The sequence below is a fragment of the Xenopus tropicalis genome, chromosome 2 (genome assembly GCF_000004195.4).
Source record: "Xenopus tropicalis strain Nigerian chromosome 2, UCB_Xtro_10.0, whole genome shotgun sequence".
NCBI classification, from domain to species: Eukaryota; Metazoa; Chordata; class Amphibia; order Anura; family Pipidae; genus Xenopus; species Xenopus tropicalis.
The window spans coordinates 29,430,307-29,457,902 of record NC_030678.2 but is presented as its reverse complement, the minus strand read 5'-3'; the positions used below and the strand labels follow the sequence as shown (position 1 = coordinate 29,457,902).

Genomic DNA, 27,596 nt, shown 5'->3' with positions numbered 1-27,596 from the left:
AAAAAACCCCCAAATATAGGTGTAAAAAGCTGTGTAAAATAAATGGCCAATTTATCAAGGTGTGTTTTATTGACGCTGACCAAACGCCAGTTTTTACACTGTTATTTCCAACGGAAAAGAGGCAATGTGTGGGGAATTTTGTTGCGTTTTTTTTAAAACTGCATAATAAATCTACCCCCAAGTGTTCTCGCCTCCAGGCACAGTGACAGCGTATCTCTATGCTTCCATTTTACTTTACTAAAGATAATAATAAAAAACACAATTCGTCTGGTACGGGTGCCCAAATGTTCATTTATATACAAAAATAGAGGACGTCATCCAAGAAGGCATAAGCAGTGAGACTATGACACCAAATAGTATCATAAAAACATTTATTTACATTATCAGTAGCAGCGAGGGAAGGAGGGACTGAAACCTGAGGTTATAATTGGCTTGATGCACTATATGCATTTATCCTTCATCCATGTAACAGAAAAGCAATGTTCTGTCAATACTGTCCTTCTTAACAAATGGCCTCTGGGGGTTCCTGGGTTTCATCTATGACAAGAGCAAATAAATACCCATGGCGTGACTGAATTCTACGGTTTTAGTAGTTAGCACAGTATCGCAGCATCTATATGCACCGACTGACTCATGGGATGTAAGCCGCTGAGGATTGCACATAAATTAAAGCAAATGTTCGCCACTAATTTATTAGTGATAAAAAAATACCTTTGCTGGGGACAGCTAAACGCTCCGGTATTTATGGCAAGTAAGAACTATGGCAACTAAACATTTAACTGCAAACTAGAAGAAAGATAAGCAAGATGAGCAGCAGTCTATATGGTAAATTCACAGGATCCATAAGAGTTTTGTAGTGCATACCATTTGCCAACATCTGCTTAGGACTTAAATATTATCACGAGAAGTATCCAAGGCTCACATTAATATAACATTCAGGGTCATGGCGGCAGGCCTGTCTACGAGCTGTACTTCATTACATTACTGTTTCACAGCTTTACCACTAAAGACAATAAGCAAAGTTACACCAAATATTGGCATCATTTAAACGTCTGGGGAACGTCGTAACCTCTTTATGAATTAGCTGTCTTATACAACATAACACTGCTTTGAAGGCATCTTTGGTCATGTGGGGGCAGATCCATTTCTCTCACAGGTGGTTTCATAGGCAGCGCATCTGGGAGATGAACAACACATTTAACAGTCCTGGTGTTTCGTTATATACACTCCAGCAGCAACAATGGCGACCAGAATGGATAATAAGGTGGCTAACATGTGCTGAAACCAGAGGCAGTGCCCCATCTGTGCTTCTAACCTTCTGTTAGTTTCCAACAGCTGATTGAGCTAAGGACAGAAACAGAAAAGGATATAGTTATTAACATTATCCAATAACAGTGTGGCCTTTTCTTTGCTACCTACCAATTAACTGCTCGGGTGATATTAATGGCTATATAATGGCACAAGGTCCCATGTCTAGCACTGTTACTGATCATGAAACATAGAGTTCAGTTCAAGTAGCGTCCCACCACTTCCCTCTGAGGAACGCATTAACCATATGGTCCACTATTGTGTATGCACCTATAGTTTTAATAAGGACAAATAGAAGTGACTTTTAATTGACAGCTCATTTTTGGTGCTGCGTATTTTTTATACAGAATCTACTGAGATGCCACCTGGGAACCGGCCTATGTGTAGCACAAAGCTGTGACTGGTAAATGCTGCCGTGGATTAATTGTGTGATAAGATTAGAGCAGTGTGTGCCCGGCATCGGAGATTATAGTTACGCACACAGTCTCTGGCACATACAGGATATCACTGCACCACTGATCTGCAGTATGACCTAAATAATCTCCATTATTCACCTTAAAATGCAAGTCGTCACTGTCCGATACAGAGTGGTTCATTGTGTTTGATTTTAGGATTAATGAGGCAGGCTTGCTAGTTTCAACAACGTGGCATCTTAACCTGTGAAAAAAACATTCAATTAAACAAAAAATACAAACTGGAAAATCAAAGCAAATACCTTTTGACAGATTTTAACACTATGGGGCAAAGCCTGGGGAATTCTAATGGAATGTTATCACATTGGTTAACACTTGCCTGGTTGTCAGGAAAATGGAAAATTAAACACAATTCCATTAAAACCCTGCTTCTCACCAGAGCTCCGGAGTTAAGGGTAAGTGCAACATTTCTTACTAATCAGTCACATTGTTTGCTGGGGGACTTGATTTTAATTGCACTACAGACTGGGAATGCTAATAGGCAGTGTAGGACTCACATACAATGAGGGGCCTTGACGTGAGCTTACATATTTTGGCTAAGCTTGGTACCAAAACCTAATTTTTTGTAAAAATTATTTTTAAAAACAAACAGGGTGCTGGCAATCTATCTCCTTCTTTTTGTACCTTTTGATCATTTCTAGCATCCAGTCAACTCCAGAACGTGAGTTATAGAAAGAAATCGCCAGCGCTCGCTCTGGTTCCCACTTGTACACCCGGCCCCCCAGTAAATTTGGGCACTTTTATTTGCTTATACTGGAAACCAGAGAGCTTGGAAACCATACAATGCGGTATTAGAGCTGACTTCCAATTCTTTTCATGCCAAATCCATAACTGAAAGGATTAAATCTGGTTGAATATTCCTTGCCTTTCCAATAACACATAAAGCTGGTGATGTGTTTGTTTGTGTTGCCATTCATCCCCTTATACAAACAAAAGGGGTCTCCAGTGCAAAACTAACTTTATTCTTGTATTCAATCAGCAAACAAAGGGAATTTAAAGTCCAGTACATCAGTAAACTCAAAATATGCATTTGCCATTTCCAGTGTGGTGCTGCCCTGTATACTCTCCATTTCCCCTGCCATATATAACTGCTGACAGTAAGAGAGAAGCAGCTACTGCCTACTAGCTCAGTACAGGTAAGGAGGCCGACATAAGCTAACAGGGTCTGACTTGGTGGTGCAGGGCCCACACCATGGCTCCCATCCCAGGGGCCCCCCACCCCAGCAAGGGGCCGCAACCAAGCGCACCTACTTTAGTCTTACCTTAGGCGCGACGGGGGAGGGAGCGCCTCAGGGATCGGGTCTGGGCCTGGCCCAGTTTGACCCTGCAAGCTAAGTTTAGTTCCTGCCAGTCATTTGATGAACCTAAAATGCTCACTTATTGGTGGGATTGGAAACTCCATCTACATACTTATTACACCTGCAGTGACACAGCAAATCTGAGAAAGAGCTGCTGAGCCGGGAGTTCACAGATTTTCAAGCACCACTGTATGTATTATTTCAGAGGTTTGGAAACTCAAATTAAAAAAAAGCTAAAATAAAAAATAATATAAAAGCTATACCTATGCTCCATGACTTTACTCCTGGGCACCTCCTTCCAAAACTGTGTGAGTTCTTGTGTGCTGGCACCGGAGGGCTGCTCCATTTCTGCCGCCATTACTAAGAATCTGTCCTGGAGAGATGCTACAAAGGCTGTTTAAAGGACAAACCAATCAAAAAAAGGAAAGCAACACTATGAGATTTACCGCTGGCTTTACTCCCCGTGCATACAGTATTTTTGCAAAAAGGTTATAAAACAGGAAACATTTGTTGATTACATCTTGATACCTGGAAAAGGCAGCTCTTTCTAAAGACAGTGCTATCAATCAAATGCTCATCTTCCAAGGGCACGGTCCTGACATTTTCCATATTATCAAAAGTACCGGCAAGAAAAAATAAATCTAAACTTTTTGCTGAGATTTTTGTGACCAATTTATTGGGGGGGGGGGGGTGTTGCAATATGTTGATAATGTCTTGAGGTTTTACACCTTAATAAAATATTTGTTTGGTGGAAACTGTGTTCTATATAATGGCTAAATGGCAAATAATGACCATTTGTGTACTGGGGTTTAACCTAATTCAAATGTTTTGGGAGAGCGGTGGAGCTATGCCACCCAAAGTAGTTTTCTCACTGCAGGGATATCCCACCATGAACGCTTGCCTCCCACTCCCTGCACCGTACAACAAAAACAACTGCTCCACAGATCTAAAACTATCCTACAAATAAATGACCCAGAAAATCAACAGATCTCTAGATTATCCTTTATATAAACCATGAAATCTGCCAGAACCATGTATAGTAAGTGTCTGTTCACCTGCATGCAGAGACACCACAATATCAACTGTGGATCCTGGTTCGCAGCTGCTGTTACTTGGTTTGACTCTGTATTTTTCAGGAGCTGTTGTTCTCACCTAAGATCACAGAAGAGGTCATTAGCTTGCTTGTAAACTTCATAAATGCTTTCAGGCACAGCAGTAATAATTATACAATAATTATATATGTATAATGAACAAAATAGCAACATAATAGGCTATCAAAAGAGGAGAGTTTGCTGCTTCAAGTATTCGAGATAAGCCATACGTGGAGTGCTATTATCTGGGACACCAAACTAATGTGTTGAAAGGGATGCACTGAATCGACTTTTTGGGATTTGGCTAAATACCAAATCTTTCAGGAAGGATTCGACCAAATCTCAAACCCTAATTCATACAGGAAGGGGGGATGGGTCAGATCTTGTCATGCAACAGCACAAGCTTTTTAGGACTCTACAAAATCTGATCCCTACAGTTGTAATGCTATGGATGAAGGGTTTTGTTCCTGCATCTACATCTGACAGTCTATGTATTTCAATGAGAAGAAAAAGTCTTTCAGGCTCCATCAGATTCTATCTTGTTGCAAACAGCCGCAGTGTTCCTTTCCGACAGGAGTGTGGAATCAGATGGCAGAGATTCAGTGCAGTTCACACATCAGATTTTTCTATCAATCCCATTATATTTTGACCCATGCAACTACATCTGACTTGTAGAGTGTGATCTGCCAATCCAACACATCCTATGAAATCTCCAATGTAGTTTAGGTCTTAATCATCCCTAGTGCTGACTCAACTTATACAATGGGCTCATTATTAGTTTTATTTATAAAGTGCCAACATTTTCCGCAGCACTGTACATAAGGGCACATATTTAACAGATTGATACAGTAGGTAATGCCCAGCCCACAATAATGCAAGTACTGCCACCAAAATGTTATACAACATCTTAAAAATCCCCATATAATGTGAAAATACACACAGAAGGCTTTCAAAAGCTACTGTACCTTAAATGCTACTGTGTTTTTTGTTACATTATTCAGCACAATTACACATTTTCGCTCTCCACTTTCCTTGGACCCAAAATGCAGTTCTTCTGCTGGACTGAAAGAAAACAAACAAGATCTTTACAGACCACGTAAGGTACAGCTCTGTCTGTATGTGTATGCACACAGCAAGCCTACAATGGTGAACAAAGAAACACCCACGTAGTGCAACATAAACATTGTATTGTGATTATGGTTATGAGTAATATCATTTTGTTTGTTCTGTGATGTCATGAACCATAATAATAACTAATCCTAATCCTTGGTATGTAGAGTAGTTAAAGGAGAAGGAAAGGCTCATAAAGAGTTAATCTCAAGCTGCAGGCATACCTTCAGTTCTCTCAATAGTGCCCTTAAGTCTCCCCATATTTCTCCTGTTCAGATGATCAGAAGCCAAACAGGAAGAAAAAACGCTGAGCTGTGTAAAGAAAGTTCCCATAATGCCTCACTCCTGCACTGAGACCAAGACCAAGTGAACATGCTCAATTAGTCAGCTTCCTGCTGATTGGCTCGGATCCACATTCCTAAGGGGGGGGTTCTTAGCATTCTTGGGGGAGGGGGGAGCAGGAAAGAGCAGAGAACAGAAAGCTGCATGTCTGTGGCACAGGAATTACAGACACAACAAATCTTTTGACAGAGAAGTCAGTGTTTCTGTGAGTGTTTATGGCTGTATTTACATAGACCTTTCTGATAAAGTTTACTTAGTTTTTACCTTTCTTTCTCCTTTAAAGGAAAACAATACCCTCAACAATGGGTCTCTTTAAAAATATATTGCATAAACAGCTCATATGTAAAACCCTGCTTCATCTAAATAAACCATTTCTTAAAAATATACTTTTCTAGTAATTGGGTAATCCTAAATAGAAAATTGCTATTTTATTTACTAAGGGCCACCCCCTGGGACCATACGATTCAGGGTACATGGATCTGTCTTTTGCCCACACTACTTCCTGTTAGAGCTGCATTATTTCCTGTCAGCTGATCTCTGAGGGAGCACACAGCCCATCACTAAATGGCGGTTTAAGGGAAAGGATGTAAAAGGGCAATATTTACAGGTATATATATTCCAGTTTGGTTAAGGCCACTTAATATGATATAAACTATCTGTTGGTTTAGTATTCATTCTGGGGGCATAGTTTTCCTTTAACAAAGAATTTATACTGATACCCTACTGAATGTAGACAGTAGCAATTGGTGGTTATTTCTAATCTACTTAATCTTTTCTGTGTTTTTTCATTCTGCACCTCTTAAATATAGCCAGATTGTTAATGTAAGGGCCAATTTAACAATGGCGGAGGTGGAATTTAATTTTTGTTCCCAAAGGAAAAAAAAAAAATCCCTTTTCCCCTACTCCTCTAGGAGTTCAAACCTGGCAAGATGCATTTAAACCAAACAGGGACCTCGGCTCTCAGTATGAATGCAAACCTTCCCATCAATCCTTGTACTAGCGAATTCTGGAGTTGAGTTATCATTAAAGTCTCTGGGGACATGGTACAATGCAAAAAACACTTTCTTAGATGCTTTCATGATTGAGAAAACCAAGTGACAAATTACAAGTAAGATTAGGCAAAAAAAATCAAGAACAATTTTGAAGAACAAAAATGACAAGACTTTTTAGGCTTATTTTCAGATTTAAGATACCTGATATGTAACAAAGGTCCTTTGAATACAGTTGATGCCTTCCTGTTGTTTTTTTGCTTTACATCATTTTTTTCCACATCCTCCTGTTTAATTTGGTCGTCGCTGATGCTTATCTGGGCAGAGAAAGCATACAAGAATAGTGGGCGTTAATTAATGTTCAGTGTTTTAATTAAAGAATAATAATTCACAGAAGATGAAATTCATCCAAAGTACAAGTAAAATGAAAGTTCCACTTTCCTAAAGACCTGGGCGCTTAAGATCCAATTTGATATCAATGTTTCTGCCAAGTCAATTAAGTTAATGAAACTTTCAGCCCATAAAGTTACTAACACATTAATAAATGTCATCAGTGCTTTCTTTAGCAACAAACATTTTCGTTTGGGGATCCAAACCACTTGAATATATACTGTATATAGTAACTTGGAAAGTATGCTTAGGTTTCCAGGTATGACTGCAATATTCTATGGATAATACTTCCAAACTCCAAAAGGAATTCAGTACTTCTTTCTCTACTATGATTTAGGGAAGTGTATTACCCAGTCTGTTGTCTAGTTCTGTATCCATGGATGTATGTGCCCAATGCAACCCTTGCTTAGAAGAATGAGCACAAAAGCAATCAGCAACACTTTGGCTCGAGGTAATAAAGTGTAAGTCTCTTATCATCGGACCAACTTCATAGACACAGGCAGCACTCCATCATATTTTCAAAATTCTAATACTTTCATTTAAACCATAGACATAAACCACTACAATGGACCAGCACTGTAGGCCTTTGTAGACCAAGCCTAAACAGCTCCCAACCATTTAGCAGTACAGTGCCAGGCCTCCCAGTGCAGTTCACAGAACAAACACAGATATGTCAAAACATGTTAGCTTCAAAGATCCTGAGACTGTTCCTGAATTCTATTTTGTGGTTAAAACAGCATAAAATTATTTGAAGTGGCAGCTTTCTGTGTTCAGAAGCTTCCAGGTAGCCTTTGCCTCCATTCTGGACCATTCAGTAGGGATGGATGGAGAGGGGAGTGTTTATAGAAATAAACCAAAGCATCACCTGCAGCCACTATGGAACAAAACGCATTAGCTGGACCTACACACACAAATATGTGTCCAGTTTACGAATCTGCCAGTTAGCTCAAATGTATTCCCATCCATGAATATCAGTCCATGCCTCAACATTTTAGACATGTGCAATAAGGTGGGGCATGTTTATCAACACACCACATCAGAATCATCTTACATAGCATCTATATATTGCAGTAGTATTAGCAGAAGAAAATATTCATTAATACTTTTTAAAAACATGGTTTTTGGTACCCAATATGTCAGTGGGCAGTGTGCTCACTTCCAGATAATTTTCCTTATCATTTTCATTTAGTGCAACCTGAAAATTACTGAATATACATATTTCACTGTGGTCATTCTAAGGTCATACATTGTTAAGCAAGAGTCAAAAGCATATAATTGTAATTCAAAATGTCACTTTTTAGCAGTAACATTTAATAGTCAATTTGAGTCCATCAAGACGAATATCAGACCAACTCTAAATAATACAGAATATGCCTGTAGACCATTCATTTAAATCTAAACAAATCCATGAACTGACACTTACAAGTCACATTCTTGCCATTCAACACATTCACATGCAACCACAGTTGAACACCAGTCAGATCTACATTCCCTTCCTAGAATGTTCAGACATAAATCATTATTTTTAAAAACACCTTGTCAGTTTTGAACTATAAATTATAAAAAAAAAAAAAATCATCCAAGAACACAGTGGCATGTTTGCGCGTTTTCCATCACGATTAGTATGATTTTCATAGAAAAAAACATGATTTTATTTGCCATCTATTAATCACTAAAATACACCATCCAAAAGCTGTCAAAAACATGTAGAAGTCAATAGCAGCTGTCCTTTGTGTCGTGGGTTTTTTTTTTTTTATGTTTTTATTTGTGCAACGCATTTTTTTTTCGTTCGTACTGTTTAAAAGGGCTGTTTTAATAAATCACTTGCCATTTGTGGTTTTGGTGAAAATTAGTTTATTTGTGGTTTCAAAACTTTTAAAACCACAAAAATTAGAACACAAAATACCAAGTTGTACCACTTTAGGAGCAGAACAGGGCGTACTTCATAATGCTATGTTTTTGGCCTTTGGCAAATAAAAGTGTAAATTCTTAGGGTTGGAGATGTTATATCTGTATATAGTGAGGTTTACCGGTATTAGCAATATATAACAATACATATTAAACTTTTTGCTATACAAATGTTTACATTTTTTATTGCCTGTGCAGAATTTATGGCTCTTTTGGTAATAACACAGGCATTCGCTTTCTCTTAAGGTCAGTTTCAGAACTCATGACAAAACTTAAAAGTGGTGTTTTTAGTTAGTACAGACGCAGTAAAATTGTACATCAAATAGATACATGCAATATAAATGCACAAACAAGATGAATCTGAAAAAATCCCTATCAACTAGAATAGCAGCTTGTATTAGAAACACTCATGGTAGCAATGCTTAAATGGGACTCACCATTAGCCATTGCACATCTAAAAATTGCATTTAAAAGTTATTTTTTTATGTACTACTTTCATGAATGGCCCCAAAAACCCTTGCTAGCACCACCTAGTCATTACACACCATGCTCTCTGTAGGATGCCAGCAAGTCAGTAGGTAGGTAACCCACAGGGAACTACAATATAGTTTTTCCCAGGTGAAGGTTAATGGGTTAAACATAAATATGTATATGCAGTATAAACTATTACAACATTTCTAAAGAAACAACGGCCAAAATAACATCCCTTTTATACTGATGAAGCAATCTGGGAAAGTTTTGTGTGGGGGATTTATTATTGTAATGACAAATTCATTTAGTTGGCAGGTCATGCAACCACAACAGCCTGGTCACAAGCTACATTGCAGCACTGTAACCTTTAACACACTCATTGAGCAAGGGTTAGCAAAAGTACGTCTCAGTGCTCCCATTAGTCAAATAACTGAAACCTTGAGGTATAAAAATGCTCACATGCTTTGTATTTGTACAATGTATAAATGCAAAATAATATGGAGATAATTAAAGTGCAACCTTTATCAGGATTGTGTTTGAAGCTACACACAAAAGCAGTAAAGCAGACGACCACTGAGTCATTAAAACAGCCATGTGGGAAAATTATATATAATTTGGTGTAAAAAACATGACAGATCTTTCAACTGTTCCATCCCATATACATTGCAGAATGAGTATAAGGCTTGGGTGTCAGACATATAAGTTTATTTTGAGTGCAGGTGTGCTTATTTGAAAAATTAGGGAAAATAACAGAGGTCTCACTAGTCTAGATTACAGATTATTTTTCCCAATTAGTGTCTAGATCAGGAGAAAACATTTAGTTCCTAGTCACAAACTAAAATTCTGTTGACTTGTGTGGATTTCCCTTCCACTGTCCAAAAACATACAGTAATCTCAATTCGCTCCCTTGAATTTGTGTGTGAATGTGATAGGGACCTTAGATTGTAAGCTCCACTGGGGCAGGGACTGATGTAAAGGATGTGAATCTCTATAAAGTGATGCAGGTCCCCGTTAAGTAAATAAAGGATAAACTCATCAGGGCAGGAGCAGACTTTTTTATGTAACAAAACAAATGGTGTGAGATCTTCTAATAGTGTGTCCCCCAACAAATCACTAGCAAAATGTCAATGCAGAAAAAGATGTAAACAGGTCACTAAAATGAACCTGAACAGTAAACACATAAACAGTGCTAAATAAAGTTCATCTGTGACATTTTCATAGGCAAGATGCATGACCAACATATGATTGCTTATAAGCGCTTTGGAACCATTGGCTAAATAACTTCATTCCCACAATGAGAGAGAATACGGTGCACAATAACAATTTATTATACAGTCAACTGAGTATTGATTTTACACATTATCCTTAACATGTACATAATCATTTATTGCATATTCATTTTCTTATCATCCCAGGACTGAGCTTGACAAACGCTGTATAGTTTCAGTACGTTTAGTCCAGGAATCACAGAACATGAGGCTTTCAAGTTGTTCATAAGAACTGTAGATCAGCAAGAATTTATAGATGAGGGACTTAAATATATGTATACCATATATATGTTGTTCTTCGGTGACGTTCTTCTTGGATTATATTCTGCTGGTTATTACTATTACAACAATAGCTGAGTTGTCATTTAAGTCCCTTCCAAGGAATTATTATTATTATTACAGAATTGTGAACAGGTTATTATAGACTCTACTGTGAGCAGTACTTACCAAAACAAAACATAAAATCTCTAAAATCTAAATATCTCCCCAAATATAAACAATATACTATCACAGTGTCACAAATGGAAAAATGCTATGTTAAATTTAACAGGGCGTGCTTCTTAAAAATGTTGATTTTTCCAAGATTGCTACATCATTTGATCGATTTACCACTACTGATTAAGCAAAATGATATAGGGATTTTAGATGGAGCATTAAGAGAATGTATATGAAAAGTAAAATATATAAACTTTATTTGTCTAGATTGAGCGCTAACTACTCAAACAGTGGGTTAAATCCTCTAGATTTTAGGGCGCTTAATTTATTGGTACTTTCCAATTTCTAGTATGGTTAGAAGGCTAAGACAAATTTACTAAGCCTGAAACTGAGATTAAGTTTGAATCCGACATAAATATTATACATTGTCTTCATAAGAAATGGAAAGGCTTTCCAAGTGAAAGTAAAAAAAAAAAAAAAAAAAACAACGTCTAGAGCAGGGATCCCCAACCTTTTATACCCGTGACCCACATTCAAATGGAAAAAGTGTTGGGGAGCAACACAAGCATGGAAAAAGGTCAGAGGGGTGCAAATAAGAGCTATAATTGGCTATTTGGTAGCCCCTATGTGGACTGGCAGCCTACAGAAGGCTCTGCTTGGCTTTACACTGGGTTTTTATGCAACCAATACTTGCCTCCAAGCCAGGAATGAGCAGCCACTGGGAGCAACATCCAAAGGGTTGGTGAGCAACAAGTTGCTTATGAACCACTAGTTGGGGATCACTGGTCTAGAGATATGTTAGTCACTTGGCAATGTCTATTTCAACATCATAAATGTAATTATTTGTACAGGGAAAAATAATCTCTCTCAAAATTTATGGTCTGAAAGAAAGAAATATGGTCTTTATTACTTGATTTCACAAAAATGGTCAATATATTGTAATACCACTATAGATGCTTTCTTCTTAGAAAATATGACAAGCCAAAAGTCTCAGGGGTCCGAGGAAAGCTGGAGACATTCTTCTTAAACTACAAACTCAATAATGTCAAATTATAGTAATGTTTATTTTTTTTTTATTTATTACTAGGCTACTGGGTTAGAGTCAATTTTGAATGTAATTCTTAAGGTGGTCATAAAAATAGTAATATGACCAGAGAGCTTGTCCAATTTTTTAGATATTGTCCCCAGGAATCAGTCCCTTGGCAGGCAAGTTTTTCAGACCATATTCTAATTCTACTGGATTACAGGCATTGTGTATGGATAGAAATTCATGTCTGCTGATGCTTCTAGTGAGAATGTAAATGAGGAAAATGACACTTGAAATGACATTTACTTACTGCAATTTGGCCACTAAAACCATGGGTCTATTGATCAGATAACCCCAAAACTGCCTGCTGTAGCCACTTTTAGTAAGTACTATAAGTGTATTCAAGCAAAGAAGCTTGAGGGTATTGTTGGGACAGCTGAGAGCTGACAAACAGTCAGTGGTTGGCAAGCAAACCCCAAGTCAGCTTAATAACCATTCAGAGAGAGAGAGCAGTAAGAAAAAAACATTTACAAGCCTGGGGGGGTACAAGTACAAAAGAGTGGGCTAGATTGCAACCCTTAGTGATCATTTAACAGAACTTGCACCCCCAAGCTTGTTGCTTTATGTACAAACTGCCAGATTGAAAATCCAGAGCTACGTGTGGTGAGCAGAATCAGGAGATGCAACCCAGGCCTGTCTTTAGGTACAGGTAAGTACAGGGCTCTGATGTGGCTGCATCTCCTTTCACTATGCACAAGTTAAGGGTGGGTAGAGGGCGGTACACCTATATCCCTCCCTTTCAAATCTTGTGTGGCCTAACCAAGGCCACACTAGACTCAAACAGCAGTCTGCAGCTTTGCACACCGTGTGGGGCATTGTTAATGACCCCTCGTGTCTAGTTTACATACTCTCAGCAAAGAAATGTCAGTGTTTAGAGCCGTGGCCTGCCAGCCCCTAATATAGGTGGACACTCTATTTAGTCTGGAAGAGAAACATCTGTTTAGCAATGAACAACACCAAAATACAAACAGCATTAAGTTAGTAGCTTTTAGTAAATATCACATTTCTTCAGTGCAAGCAGAACCATCTTCATTCTGAAAAACATAAATAGCACAAATAAATACATTTTATTTTTAATTCAAAAGAAGTTGCAAGCAGTGCAGTGCCATCTTCATCCCAACTCTCAGGACTCCAGAAGTATCTGAACTACACTTCCAAGCCATTCCACAATAGCTATAATTCTAATGAATTTAAATTCTTATGTACGACAATGTAAAATGGGGATATGGAATTTAAATGGGGGTTTATTTAGGTTACATATTAGAAATCAACTGGAAAAGTTCAGAGATAAGGAAAAAACCTGATCTTCCATTAGAGATAGGGCACTCATTGCCACAACAACAAGAAAAATATTGCAGTTGCTACTGAGGCTTAAAATAAACCAGTGAAGGAGAAAAATGCAATTTAAGACATGATTAAGCATGACACATTACATTTTCAGTAGGCATGCTGAAAAGCAAATATCAGAATAGGGGTTCTAAACAATAATTAAACGACCGAAAGATCACTGGGTGGTTCAAATACGGACAGATTATAAATAGAACGACTTTGAGCCAGAGATTTGGAAAAGCTTTTTTTTTTTTTTTTAAAAAGAAGCCTGGCAAATGTTTCTACCAGAAATTATATATTTTAAATGTGGGGCTAATATAAGCAAATAGAAAGGCCCAAGCTATGGTGGTTGACAAATTAGAATTATTATTAAAAATCCAAGAAGTATATATAAATAAATGTTTGTGTGTGTATGGGCACATTAAGGCATTCCATTAAAGACACTAGCTAAAGACAATTAGCTGCTGACTGGACTGTTCTTGACTATCAGCCACCGTAAGGAGTCAAACATATTGGCTGTTTACATAAATGACAGAGAAACAGGCACCTTGCCCAAGTGATAACTCTGTTAAAAGACCACATAAAAACAGCAAATGCTCTGCAGCAGCTGCACTGTATAGGCCGCCAATGTTCCAGTCTCTAGCCTCAGAGATAAATAAAAGTTCCTACATGATTAGTACCACCAAATAATGCCTGACTAGGCCATTGCTGTCCAACTTATTACATGTAGTGGGCCGATTACTTTGCAAATAGTGTATTTGAGGGCTGGATTATATTAAAATGATAATGTTATACAATGAAGTCTATGGAGCCTAGAGCAAACTGGGCGCCATAACAATCCTTTGGACCCGCAGGCTTCCCGCAGGATTGTAAATGATGCAGAAAGAGAAGACCTGTTTTGCAGCTGGATTTCAGCATATAAAAATGGTATTTATTTATACTTTTTGAAGGAACAGGTTACAGCGATAGGTATATTAGGGGTTTCTGTGTTGTGTGGGGCTCTATAACAAATTGTGGCTCGGAAGCTGGAGTTCCCCTTTTAGCAATTGGCACACTTCTATTGCTGGAGCCCAGAGTAAATACTCTCTATACTTTACAAATATTGTGCAGATAGGATGCTATTTTGACATTTCACATTTGAATAATCAGAATTGGATCTGAATTTGGTTTACTCTTTAAGAAATACCAAAGTGCAGAATAGGTTGTTTCCATGTAGTCTGCAAAGTGACCTCTATACACTTTAGGTCTGCATTTAGTGTGCGGTTAGTAAACCAACATACAGCATTTCCCTTTGTCTTTAAATCCATTTGCACTAAGAGATTTTTACCATTGGAGTTCCTGCTCACATGTCACTCATGTGACAAACTTGCAACCCTGTTGTTACATTCGGTTCCTCTTCAGCCAGACCTTCAGACAAAGCAGTCGCTAGCTGAAACAGCAATGCAAGTAAAACAAATCATTATTTATAAGCACAAGATGTTTGGAAAGTTGAAGACTGTAAAACTAAATAATTATAGAAATGTATTGTAAACTTACAGCTTAGACAGTGGGAAGCAGTCCAAGATCTTTTCATTTGGTTTTCATTGGTAAGTGAAAGAAAGCAGAGAATTACACTGGTAGGGAAAAAAGGAAAGGTGCTAAGAACCGCTGGGCGAGAGGTAGGTGCAGCGACAAGCACAGAAAGCTTATAGGGATGAATCAAGCTGGTCTCTCCTGTTATCTGTGGCATCAAGCGGACTTTCTTCCATATGACATGGTTTCTTGAGTCTACATGTTGATCAGTAACTGCAGGGTGTTAGATACTGATAGTAGTTCTAGATCAGTTGACAAAATGCTTACGACGATCAGGATTAATGATATTGGGTGCAGTTTTTATTACAGACAGACACAAACAGGTTATTGATAGCAAGTAAAGAAGCTGACAATCAAATGTGATTTTTTTCACAGTCAGAAAAGCAGAGAGTTTTATTTGTTTAACACTGTGCTTGCATGCCTAGGAAATCGGGCATAAACTGTTATCAGACAACACCACTAAACTATACATTGAGGGGCACATATACTAAGCAATTTTGAGAAAAAGATATTTCCGAAATTTACAAATGTTCCAGTACTCTGTTTTTTCGATATTGTTTCTTGCAAAATTCAAGTTTTTCTGAAATTTTCCTAGAAAAATTTAAGTTTTCTGCGAAATATCTCGTATAAGTCAAGATTTATTAAAGTGTAGGTTACTTTCTTCTCTGAAAAAAAAATTTGGCAGGTTTGATCTGTCAAGTACCAAGTCTTATGAAAAGCTTCGATTACTAAAAATGTTTCTAGTGAAATTTCAACACATTATCGTGTTCCAAGAATGAACGCCAATACTCCTAAAATGGCTGCTGGAGCAATTCTTCTTTGGAAAAAATAAAACTCGAATTTTTCGTACAACCAATAACAGCATTATCGTGACATTTTAAATAAATACAAAAATGATCGAGTTTAATTCGAATTTATACCACGTCGAGTTTATACGACTTTAACGGCCAGAAAAAAAACTAATTTTAGTAAATCAGCCCCTTAAAACACTATTAACATAAAGTACACATGTCAGAATAACAATGTATTATTAGGCGCAAGTGTAATGTGAATTAATGGGCAGGGAACTGTGCCAACTGGAATGCCATTCATGTAGTGCTTGTGGCAGTACCAGTGTGGAGATCCTTAAGCTTTGTGAGCTTATCACAGGGTACTGGGGTCCAAGTGAGCCTTGTACTAAACACCTCCCTTAGGCAGGCATTGCGCTCAGGGCCCGATCAGACTGTGGCATCCATAGGTGCAGCCTCTTTGTGCCACTTAATTGCATGCATACAAGAGGCATAAATGTGGTTGACCATGTAACACCCTTTACATGGCAGGTTTAACTTGCGCAGGTATGCAGACCATTCACAAATATTTGTGCCTACAAGTGGTGAGTACATTTGTTCTGGAATGATTAAAAATAACATGCATTATGGCTAGTCACCCTTATACATAAGTCCTATAATGCGCATGTTAAACCAGTGCAGCAAACTTTATGAGCTAGTGTGCAATTAGATTTGATCAATCTAGCGCAGATATGCCATTATGGTTATATGTAATTTATAGTGTGTTGACACACTTACACACTGATTTACAGAAATTTCACATCACTCCCTGCCCTGGTGGAGCTTACAGTCTCAGGTTCCATCACATTCACAGAGTCAGTTTTATTAGAAGTTAATGAACCCATGAAGAACATACAGGAATTAAGGACTAAATTGAAGGACTGAATTGAACCCATCTATTTGTCCATGTGCTATACCTATATTGGATTCTCACTTATTAAAATCTACTGCACTATATACTGGCTTGTATATTCTATGTCCAACCTGTGAAGCATTTTGACATCGCTGGGGCATTTGGAGATCTGCTGCAAGACCATATGCACCCACCATTTATTTCCATTTGGCTTAATACTGATCTATTTCTGTTGAGTAGATCGACTCACTAGGTGTGTGGTAAAGGAGAGATCATACAAGTGCACAAGTCACTATAAGTAACTTACTACACTATATTGTTTTTATTTGGGAGTGCCCAGCTTGCAAGGCAAAATGGCTACCCAGTGAGCCACTATCCAGCTTAATAATGAATATAACTATCTAGTATTAAACAGTACCTACAGAATACACCCCTACCTTGTCAGCGAAAACCAAAATTTACAATAATACTTTGAAGGAAATGACATGTTACCAGCTCTTGTGGGGAACCACCCTGCAACATTTACCTAGAAGAAAAAGGACTGCACAGGCTCATGGGGGTAGAACACTGTGGGGGTCCAACATTAAGCACAGTGTGCCATTTCCTTGTACATATATTTAGGAAATGTTTGGCATGGAGCAATCTGGTCATTGATTTGATTAGCTTGTATGTTTTAGTCATATTAATTGGATCACCAACAACTACCCAAGTAGCACAAGCAACACATGCACTTTTTTTTTCCTCCTACTTATTTATCGTCTCTCTCTCGGGAATAAGCTAATGGTTTTCAAACACTAGTTCACAATCTTCACTGCTTGTTAGAATTTTTTGGGGCAGATTTATCAAAATGTGAGTTTAGAACTCACTACAGAAAAATTCACCCATTTTCTATTCTTTCCTATAGTATTTTTTGCAGTGTATTTATCAAATGGTAAACTCAAACTTTCACCAACTGATAGATACGCTTCTAAAAATCTCATAGGAGTAAATAGAAAGTGGGTGAATTTTTCTGTGGTGCACTCTGTACTCAGATTTGGATATATCTGCCCCTTATGGGCTTATATATAAACTTGCATTTTTTAAAAAAAATTAGAATGATTATTTATTTAAAAATCTGAATTCGAGTTTTGATTTTTTGGACTTAAATTACATGTAAACCCCACACACAAAATTTTAATTATTGAACAGCCTCTTTGAAATCTTTCAATACCTGCCACGCTGGTTGTCCAAAGGTTAATAGTAAGGCTGCAGCATCCCCTTAATCACTTAGATTTCGTTCTCCTCCTGTAACCCACTCGGCCCCCTCCCTCAGGAATTTGCTTTGACTTCTGGCTTATGGGCATGCTCAGTTGTTCTAAATTCAGATTACTAAACACGCCCTCCAGTCTAGCAGCCAGTAAAGCGATGGCATTGCTGGTTCCCATAGAAACTCAGCTCTAGCTGTCTGCTTCAATTTCTTTTTCCTTACTTCCTCTCCTGAGCTCAGCTCAAACAAAGCAGAACTTTAATCTAAGACAGTTCTGCCTGTGTGAGTCTTCATTCTTGTGTGTATATGTTGTTTGCAGATTTAAATGTATCTGATTATGTATCAGAGGAAAAATGGCCACTGAGTGAAAGCTGCTATTTGCTTTAGGAAAATGTGATGGTGGCGGCAATACAGAATATTTTTAACTCCAAATGAGTATGTTGTGATCTTCCAGTCAATTAAAATGAGGCATACGTGTTATTTATATGTAAATAACCAGATTTTGCTACTGTGGCAGCATTTCAGTGATATATGATTTGTGCTGCACAAAAGTCACTGAGCAAAACTCCTATAATAAACAGAAGACCTCTTGTTTAATGAATTAGAAAAGCTAAACTACATATGGTTTTTTTTGCAATGCAACCATAGCTATAGAGCAGGCTGTTGTAGAAGATAAATTAGTTACCCTTTATGTTTGCAGGAATATTATAAATCTTTAGAAATGCGAGTTCTTGAGGTTAAACCCACGCATTCTTTAAAACATCCTTGGTATATATTTATCATTTGTGGGGATATAAAGTACTGTGTATATAGAAATGATCATTATCTTCTTGATCTAATTATACCAGAGAGAAGCGTTACCTTTTTTGGCACACTTAAATCTACGGTGTCACGGAGATCTGATTCACTCAGTTTACTTTCGGAATCATCCTCACTTGCTACTGGTCCATTCTCACACAGTGGCGTTTGAAAGTCATCATCAGGCAATGGAGGATAACTATACTTGAAGGGATCCTACGTTTTTTCAAAAAAGAAAAAATGTTTAGAAAACACCTTAGTGCAATCACAGGATATATCACATTTCCCATATATATGTAACTTCTCTGTTACACACTGTAAAACATAAAATTCCAGCATCCAACTAAGCCCACAATGCACTAGCCATCAATTACTTTTAAGCAGCACATTAATGTTAGTAATTATGATGCAAGCTTAATTTGCATATGTGAAATGTAGTTATTTTTTTCTTCTTCTGGACAAAAATTTCTGGAAGATCCAGCCTATTTTATGCATAAGCCTTGCCAAGGTGTGGAACTCCAGCTCCACTGTAGCATTATTACACTATTACTGTTACAGTTCCTGCCAAGCCTTGTTTACTGTTCTGATCTCTTGGGTATTGTCTTCCTGACCCTGTACAAAGCATGCCATGACTCCTTGCCTATGCTTGACTACGATTATGATTTACCCGTTTGTACTGTGCTTTGGATCAAGCTCCACATTGTTCACGTTCTCTCTGTCAGTCGTCAGCAAAAGTTCCAGGGGCCCCACAAGGGCATCAGTGAAGAAGGTCCCAGCAGTGTCATGCTCATTGAAGAGTGTTATTACTTGAACATTTTCCAGGTTTACTTCTACACAGTTTGAGACAGTTAGCTTGGGCCAAGGTGGAGCCCATTCAGGCTGTGGCCCAGCCATTTCCCTGAAATTTGTGTTGGAAGCTTTTATCAAGTGCGTAGAGGTTCAAGAGGGTCAGCAATTGCATCTGTCTTAAGGTGGCCACACATGTGGCGGTTTGCGATCTTTCGTGCGACCATCGGATGCTTTGTTAGAATGGCTCCAACCTCTGAGGCAAAGATGCCTGCTCCTTCCGATACCTGCCATGAGTTTCTAAATCAGTGCAAGATTCAGTTTGATCTTTTTCCAGAGTGCTTTCCTACTGAGAGGATGGGAGCCTTAAACCTTCAATTACCTATCCAGGTTTAAACCAAATCACTGTCAAAAACCACTATGCACGTATATCTGAACTCTTTGCTAAAATTTTATCTGAACTCTATAATCTTATTTGCATTTTCTGAGTGAAAGACTGCTTTCAAAACCAGGAAACCAGGGATGGTCATTACGAGTACCTGGTTATGCTTTATCAATTATATTTTTTGTGACATGCTTAAGTCCCGTGTTGTAATCTTTTTAGATGACATCTTGGTGTTTTCTTCTGTATCTAAACATATTTCCAAAGTCCTGCAGCATCTGAGAGAAAATAAACTATGCCTGAAAAATATGACTTTGACAAAGTAGTTCTTTTTTAGGCTACATCATACTTCTGTGAAAGTATCTAAAGCTATTTAACGATTTTTTGTTTGCCAACTTTTATCAAAGGTTTTTTTTTTTTACAGATGGTTGCTCCAATTACTGCTCATTTAAAAAAGACTATAACTTTATGGTCACCTGAATAGCCTTTGAGTCCTGAGAGTATATTTCTTCTGCCAAGAGACATAATACACACAAAGCCCATCAGCCACTGTTTTTCTGAAGATTTTATTTCCATAGTTCTGATCCCTCTGGTTGTAAAAATGTCAAAGTGGTGGTCTCTAATCTCTAAAGAAGTCTCTACACTCCCTCCCTGCCCCATTATTGCCCAAGTGGGTTATTGCTCCTGTGCCTCTGACCTTGCCATGCTCCGTGTCTCCCCCTGAGTATGCTCTGGATTCCTTCAAGATTGCTGGTCATTCTGGTGTTAGAAAGACAGGTGAACTTATTGGGCTTTCTTGTTGATCTACCCAAATCTACAAATTTCACTACCTTCCTGGTGGTTGTGGATTGTTTTTCTAAGATGGCCCATTTTATTCCTCTGAAGAAGCTCCCTTCTGCTGCCATTTTGGCTGAGATTTTGGTTTTGAGATTTTTCGATTACATATGTTCCACTCCTCCATTGTCATAGAGTCCAGTTTATGTTCTGGCTCTAGTGTGCCTTCTGCAAACTTTTAGGCATAACTAGTAACTTTGCTTACCATCCTGAAAACAACCACCAGACTAAAAGGACTACTCAAACCCTGAAACAATTTCTTTGCTGTTTTATTTCCCAAAACCATGATAACTGGTTCAAGCTTTTTCCCTGGGCTGAATTTGCCCATAACAATGTATGCCATGAGTCATTGGGATTTTCTCCTTTTTTAATCCTCTGGCTCTACCATTTGTCTTCAGTAAAATACATGTGCCTGCTGATGAATCAGCTTTTTCGCGATTTCAAGACCATTTTGGGCTTTGAATAGATCTGCTATTTGTTAGAAGTCAGCAGCTGATAAACATCTCAGACCTGTTCCTCTCCAAGTGGGGAATTCGTCTAGCTATCTTCAGGTACTTTCTTCAAAGCTGCATCTTCCTTTTAATCATTCTTTCTGGATCAAAGAACTTAATCCGGTGTGTGTCCAGTTGGATATACTATAAAATGGTTAATTTTTTAAGCATTGAAATATGAAGTTTGTGTGATATTTAATTTTTTTAGCTCACCAAGTACCAATCTTAAATTTGTTTTGTCTCATTAAACAGACACTTTAGAGTATGTTTTGTGCCATTTTACATACATTTTATATATAATTTAGGCAATAATTAGGAAATTAAACCAAAACTTACTTGGCTTTGAAAATCACTATAAAGCAAATTTGCACAAGTTTACTTTAACAAAATTACCCATTAATATGCAATAATGCTGACCTAAAAACATTTGGTATACATTACTATGCACAGCAGTCACCACTTTCTGCCACAAGATTAATTAAAAATTTCCAAAGTTCTGTTTTGCTATGTTCAAAGGCACACATGTTGCAGGGCTTTCCTTAGCATTTATAAAATGAGGTTACTGTCACTGCTGTCATATTCTGTTTTTGACTACAGTAACCCACTGATAATCTGCTCATTCCATAATTCCTTCTTTCCCTCTCATGTCAATCTAAGTCACTTTACAAAATAACAGATTGGGGGTGTAACCCAAGGTGATGCAGCATGCTTTCATGGCAGTGGGTGTGACCAGAAGCAAAGAAAAATAATACCCTAAAACAGTAAAGAACAAGTTTTTGTCTGAGCAGACACAGAAGGACACAACAAGGAAAAAATAACTATGGTGTTTTTGTTTGGTCACCCCTGGTACCTGGCAGAGCTGCCTGGCCTTCTATTGGAAGAAGAGATCAATCATTATAAGGCATTGTGGTTATTTATTAAAGCTCTAAAACTTACTGTTCCTCCCATATGAGGTGGCAAGTATTCTGCACTGATGTAGTCCTGAACTTGATTCTTGTTTGCAAATTTCAGCAAACTTATAGCCTCTGGACCAAGCCAACTTTTCACAATTTTGAAGGCAGCTTATAATAAAATGGAAGAACAGTAAGAATACATATAGAAAACCGACAAAGCAGCAACGTTAGCTATTTGAAAGGGGAATATAAATATGTAAAAAAAACAATTTGGTTATAAATAGGGATGCACTGAATCCAGGATTCAGTTCGGGATTCAGGCAAGATTTGGCCTTTTTCGGCAGAATTCGTATTTGGCCGCATCCACACTCCTGGCCGAACCAAATCCGAATCCTAAAAATCATGTGACTTTTTCTCATGTTAACACGGAAGTTAAAAAATTTTCACGAGTGCTGCGCCGTTCAACCCTTACGTAACCTAAACAGCATATGCAAGCATATTTGGATTCGGTTCAATACTCTTCCAAATCTTTTATGAAGGATTCGGCCGAATCCCAAAAAAGTGGATTCTGTGCATCCCGCGCTTTACACAACCAAGCAGAAAGTAACATAGTAACATAGTAACATAGTAAGTTGGGTTGAAAAAAGACATACGTCCATCAAGTTCAACCATAATGCCTATACCTAACCTGCCTAACTACAAGTTGATCCAGAGGAAGGCAAAAAACCCCATCTGAAGCCTCTCTAATTTGCCTCAGAGGGGAAAAAATTCCTTCCTGACTCCAAGATGGCAATCGGACCAGTCCCTGTATCAACTTGTACTAAGAGCTATCTCCCATAACCGTGTATTCCCTCACTTGCTAAGAATCCATCCAGCCCCTTCTTAAAGCTATATAATGTATCAGCCAGTACGACTGATTCGGGGAGGGAATTCCACAACTTCACAGCTCTCACTGTAAAAAATCCTTTCCGAATATTTAAATGGAACCTCCCTTCTTCTAAACGGAGTGGGTGCCCTCGTGTCCGTTGGAAGGACCTACTGGTAAATAAAACATTAGAGAGGTTATTATATGATCCCCTTATATATTTATACATAGTTATCATGTCACCTCTTAAGCGCCTCTTCTCCAGTGTAAACAGACCCAACTTGGCCAGTCTTTCTTCATAACCGAGACTTTCCATACCCTTTACCAGCTTAGTTGCCCTTCTCTGGACCCTCTCTAGCTCAATAATGTCCCGTTTGAGCACTGGAGACCAAAACTGAACAGCATATTCTAGATGGGGCCTTACCAGTGCTCTGTAAAGGGGAAGAATAACCCCCTCCTCCCGTGAATCTATACCCCTTTTAATACAGCTCAGAACCTTGTTTGCCCTTGCAGCTGCTGCCTGGCATTGCTTGCTACAGCCAAGTTTATTATCTACAAGGACTCCAAGATCCTTCTCCATTATGGATTTGCCTAGTGCAGTCCCATTAAGGTTATACGGGGCTTGCATATTTTTACATCCCAGGTGCATGACCTTACATTTATCCACATTAAATCTCATCTGCCACTTAGCTGCCCAGATTGCCAGTTGGTCAAGATCCTGCTGCAGGGATGTCACATCCTGGATAGAATTGACTGGTCTGCAGAGTTTTGTGTCATCTGCAAACACTGATACATTACTCATAATACCCTCCCCTAAGTCATTTATGAACAAATTAAACAAAAGTGGACCCAGTACAGAACCCTGAGGGACCCCACTGAGAACCTTACTCCAAGTAGAGAATGTGCCATTAACAACCACCCTCTGTACCCGATCCTGTAGCCAGTTTTCTATCCATGTGCAAGTAGAATTAGAGTACTATACAAAAATAAAGTAAATATATGTGTACAGGTATGGGATGTATTATCCAGAATCTCATTATCCATAAAGCTCTAAATTATGAGAAGGTTATAGACTCCATTTAAATCAAATAATTAAAATTTTAATAAATGATTTCCTTTAACTCTGTAATAATAAAACAGTACCTTGTACTTGATCCCAATTAATACTTATTGAGTACAAAACAATCCTATTGGGTTTATTTAGGGCAGATTTATCAAAATATGAGTTTAGAGCTTAGTGCATAAAAATTCACCCACATTCTATTCATTCCTATGGGATTTTTTTAACTTTTACCCAAATATGCTTCTAAAAATCCCATAGAAATAAACAGAACGTGGGTGATATTTATATCAAAACACGAGTTCGAATCCCGAATGGGAAAAATTCAGATTGGAAAAGAAAATTTCTGAAGATCGCAAATATCACGAAAATGCTTACGAAAAAATCGTATTAGTCACGATAATATCGTATTGGCGATCCGAAAGTCACGGAATTTTCGTACCAAACCATTGTAAACAGCAGCAGAAACTTTCCGAATTTTTCGCGTGGCCGCACGAAAAAGTCACGCAAATGCGAAAAAAATCAGCGAGAATACGCTCAGAGCGTTCGGGTCTTGGTAAATCTCCCCCTAAGTGCTCAAATGATTTTTTAGTAGACTTTAGGTATGGAGATCCAAATTACAGAAATATCCCTTATCAACAAAACTCCAGGTTCCAAGCATTCTGGATAACAGGTCCTGTAACTGTATCAGTTTTTTTTTTTGTCACCAGAATTTTTCCTTAGGTACTTGCTAAAGCATTCCTTGAATTTTCTGATTGCCTTTGTTAACAAAAAATAAGATGGCAAGAAGCATTCTAACCAGTTTGGTTGTGATACATTCTTGTCTTGTGCTTCATATTTTACTACAATAGAAACTAGTCTTCTTGTCTCATTTAGTGAGAAACAGCAAGAAATAATTTTAATGGGCAAGAGCCAGTTGGTGGAAAAAGAATATTTTTCCCCTAGAAAATTGCATGTCAATGGAGAACAAATTATAGTTTCCACACATATTGTTGTTTTTTTAATTGGAAGCAGTATGTATTAACTCTACATAATACACAATCTAAACAATTAAGTATCAAGGACAAATTCTTTCATACAATCAGGGAACTTTTACACTCATAAAATGATTGTTTTCTTTGCAAACAATTATATTTAATTCAAATACAAAAAGGCAACCAGGCCACAGGTCAGTTATATAAGCAAAAATGACACAGGGTAGTGTTAGGTGATCTTAAAAATATACAGTAAAAAGTAGAGAAAGTGAAACGCATTTCAAGCACAAGATAAAGGAATATTGGACTTAAAACTGAATGATAACCAAAATAATTAAAAGATAACCCACCCTACCCATTCCAATAGATAGCTTGGTACCCAAAATAAAGCAAACAAAAAAAAAACAATTAAAATAAAGCTGAAAGCCTACAATTATTAAATACAGAACAGGCACGTTGGGTCAGTGCAAACTGACAGGGTCAAAACTCCTATTTATTAAAAAGGGGACAATCTTTTGGGCACCATGCTGCCATCTCTACCAATGTCCCAAGAATCCTCTGCACTGTCCTAAATATAGCAGAACCCTAATTTTATGTTTTACTGGAAACGGACACAGTTTTTTTGCAGCCACATATAGGAAAGCTGTATTTTTTTTCCCAAATATTTTCCGTGTTCCTGTAATTTACACCATTTTGATGCTGCCCCGGGGAAATGTAAAATTGGTGTTCTACTGTAACGTGCATGTGCAGGAGAAACTTAACTCTTCAGCAAAGAAAAGCGTCAGCTCTGGGCCCAAGGAAAGTAATTGTATTCACTGGGGAGTTGCCTAAAACAATGTATTTGTGTTGACTTGTCCTTTAAAACAATACTGTTAATTTTTAAAATTTTACAATATAATCTCTGTGTTATATGCAATGAATGAATACAATAGAAAGCATGAGCGTGTATGTCTACAACACGGGACACTGTGTAACATGTAAATAAAGAGAGAATGGGATGATTTGCAAGTCATTTAAACCCTACTTAACTGCAAATAGTACAAAGGCAACATCAAATGTTGAAACTGCTTGTTTTAAATTTGTTGCCGGCAACACCTTACAAAAGGTTTGGACAGGGGTAACACATAACTTAAAAAGGTGTGTGATGCTAAAAAGAGCGGATCCCAGAGAGGCTGGGGCTTTTACAAGCAAAGATGGGAAGGGGTGCTCCACTCTGCAAAACACTGCGCAGGGGGGCAAATATCGCAACAATACCGTTTATCTACAGCAGTGATCCCCATCCAGTGTCTCATGAGGAACACATTGCTCACCAACCCCTTGGATGTTGTTCCCAGTGGTCTCAAAACAGGTGCTTATTCCTGGCCTGGAGGCAAGTTTTGGTTGCATACAAATCCAGTGTAGTCCACACAAGGATTATTAAATAGCCAATTATAGCTCTTATTGGAACCCCCAGGCCAGTTTTCATCTTTTTACATTTGATTGTGGCCCTCTGATCTACAGTACATAATATCATTAAAAGATTTAGCTAATCCAGAGAAATCTATAGAATGCCCAAGCACACTCTGCACGTATTACAGAAGCATGATGACACTGTAGCAAAGGAGTCTGGTTAAACTGGGTGTTAAACTGCCCCCTGCGTGCAGCCCAGACCTGTCACCCAGTGAAAAAATCTGATGAAGAAATGAAATATAAGACAAAGAAGGCCCAAACTTATGAGCAGTTAAATTCTTATATCAGGCAAGAATGGTGAAAATGTTTCTTTTAGAACTACAGCAATTGGTTTTCTCAGTTCCCAAACTTTTACAGAGTGTTGTTAAAAGAAGAGGCAATGTATTACAGTGGGAAACTATGAATGTTCTCAGTTTCAACACTTGCTATGTTGTCTTTGTACTATCTGCAATTGGACTCAGGGTTTCACTGATTTGCAAATCATTGCATTCTCTTTTATTTATATTTTATATGGTTGTATTTCCAGTACCCATTGTACTTTAATGGACAGTAAAAAATAGCAGAAATATGGTATGCTTTCAAGCTGGAAAATAATAACCAATAAATAAAAAAGGTATAGGCCCTTTCCCTTTAACTAAATCCAACTTAGTCTTTCCCATGTATTCTCCTTACTCCTTTACTCTGTTCCCCAGCTTTGCACCACTGAATAATTCATGGGACCCTCTTATAAAAAAATGGTTTAAAAGCAAAGAAACAAATCAAGCATTTCTATTGCGTAACGGATATCTTTGCATGGTCTGCACTCAGACAGCACAGCCGGCAGAGATTAACTGCAGCTCAAGCTTTGTTTCAGTAAGAAGCATATTAAAAGATGGACACAATATCTATCTTGTCATATTTAGCATTGTAATATAGGGGTTTCATAAAATCACATGTATTTTTCTTTGTGTGCTATCTTTTTTATTCATTCTTGTACAGAGACTGTGGGTTACCATGGCAACATTACACATGATAATTTATTGGTGTAGAGTGCTATAGAAACTTTATGTTAGGATGGATGTAATACC

The 27,596-nt window shown here is 37.9% G+C and overlaps 1 protein-coding gene across 2 annotated transcripts in view; it reads right to left on the bottom strand.

Moving 5' to 3' along the window:
* Positions 1–271: 271 nt before the first annotated feature.
* mospd2 (motile sperm domain containing 2) overlaps positions 272–27,596 on the bottom strand; it is a 53,756-nt gene continuing 26,431 nt past the window's right edge. For both annotated transcript variants that reach the window (XM_012956821.3, NM_001008141.2), the window contains 8 exon segments: positions 22,225–22,349; positions 18,859–19,011; positions 6,816–6,928; positions 5,136–5,232; positions 4,135–4,231; positions 3,343–3,472; positions 1,863–1,965; positions 272–1,344 (listed from right to left, as the gene is read on the bottom strand). In XM_012956821.3, coding sequence (XP_012812275.1) covers positions 1,198–1,344; positions 1,863–1,965; positions 3,343–3,472; positions 4,135–4,231; positions 5,136–5,232; positions 6,816–6,928; positions 18,859–19,011; positions 22,225–22,349 — 965 coding nt within the window. In that variant the 3' untranslated portion in view covers positions 272–1,197.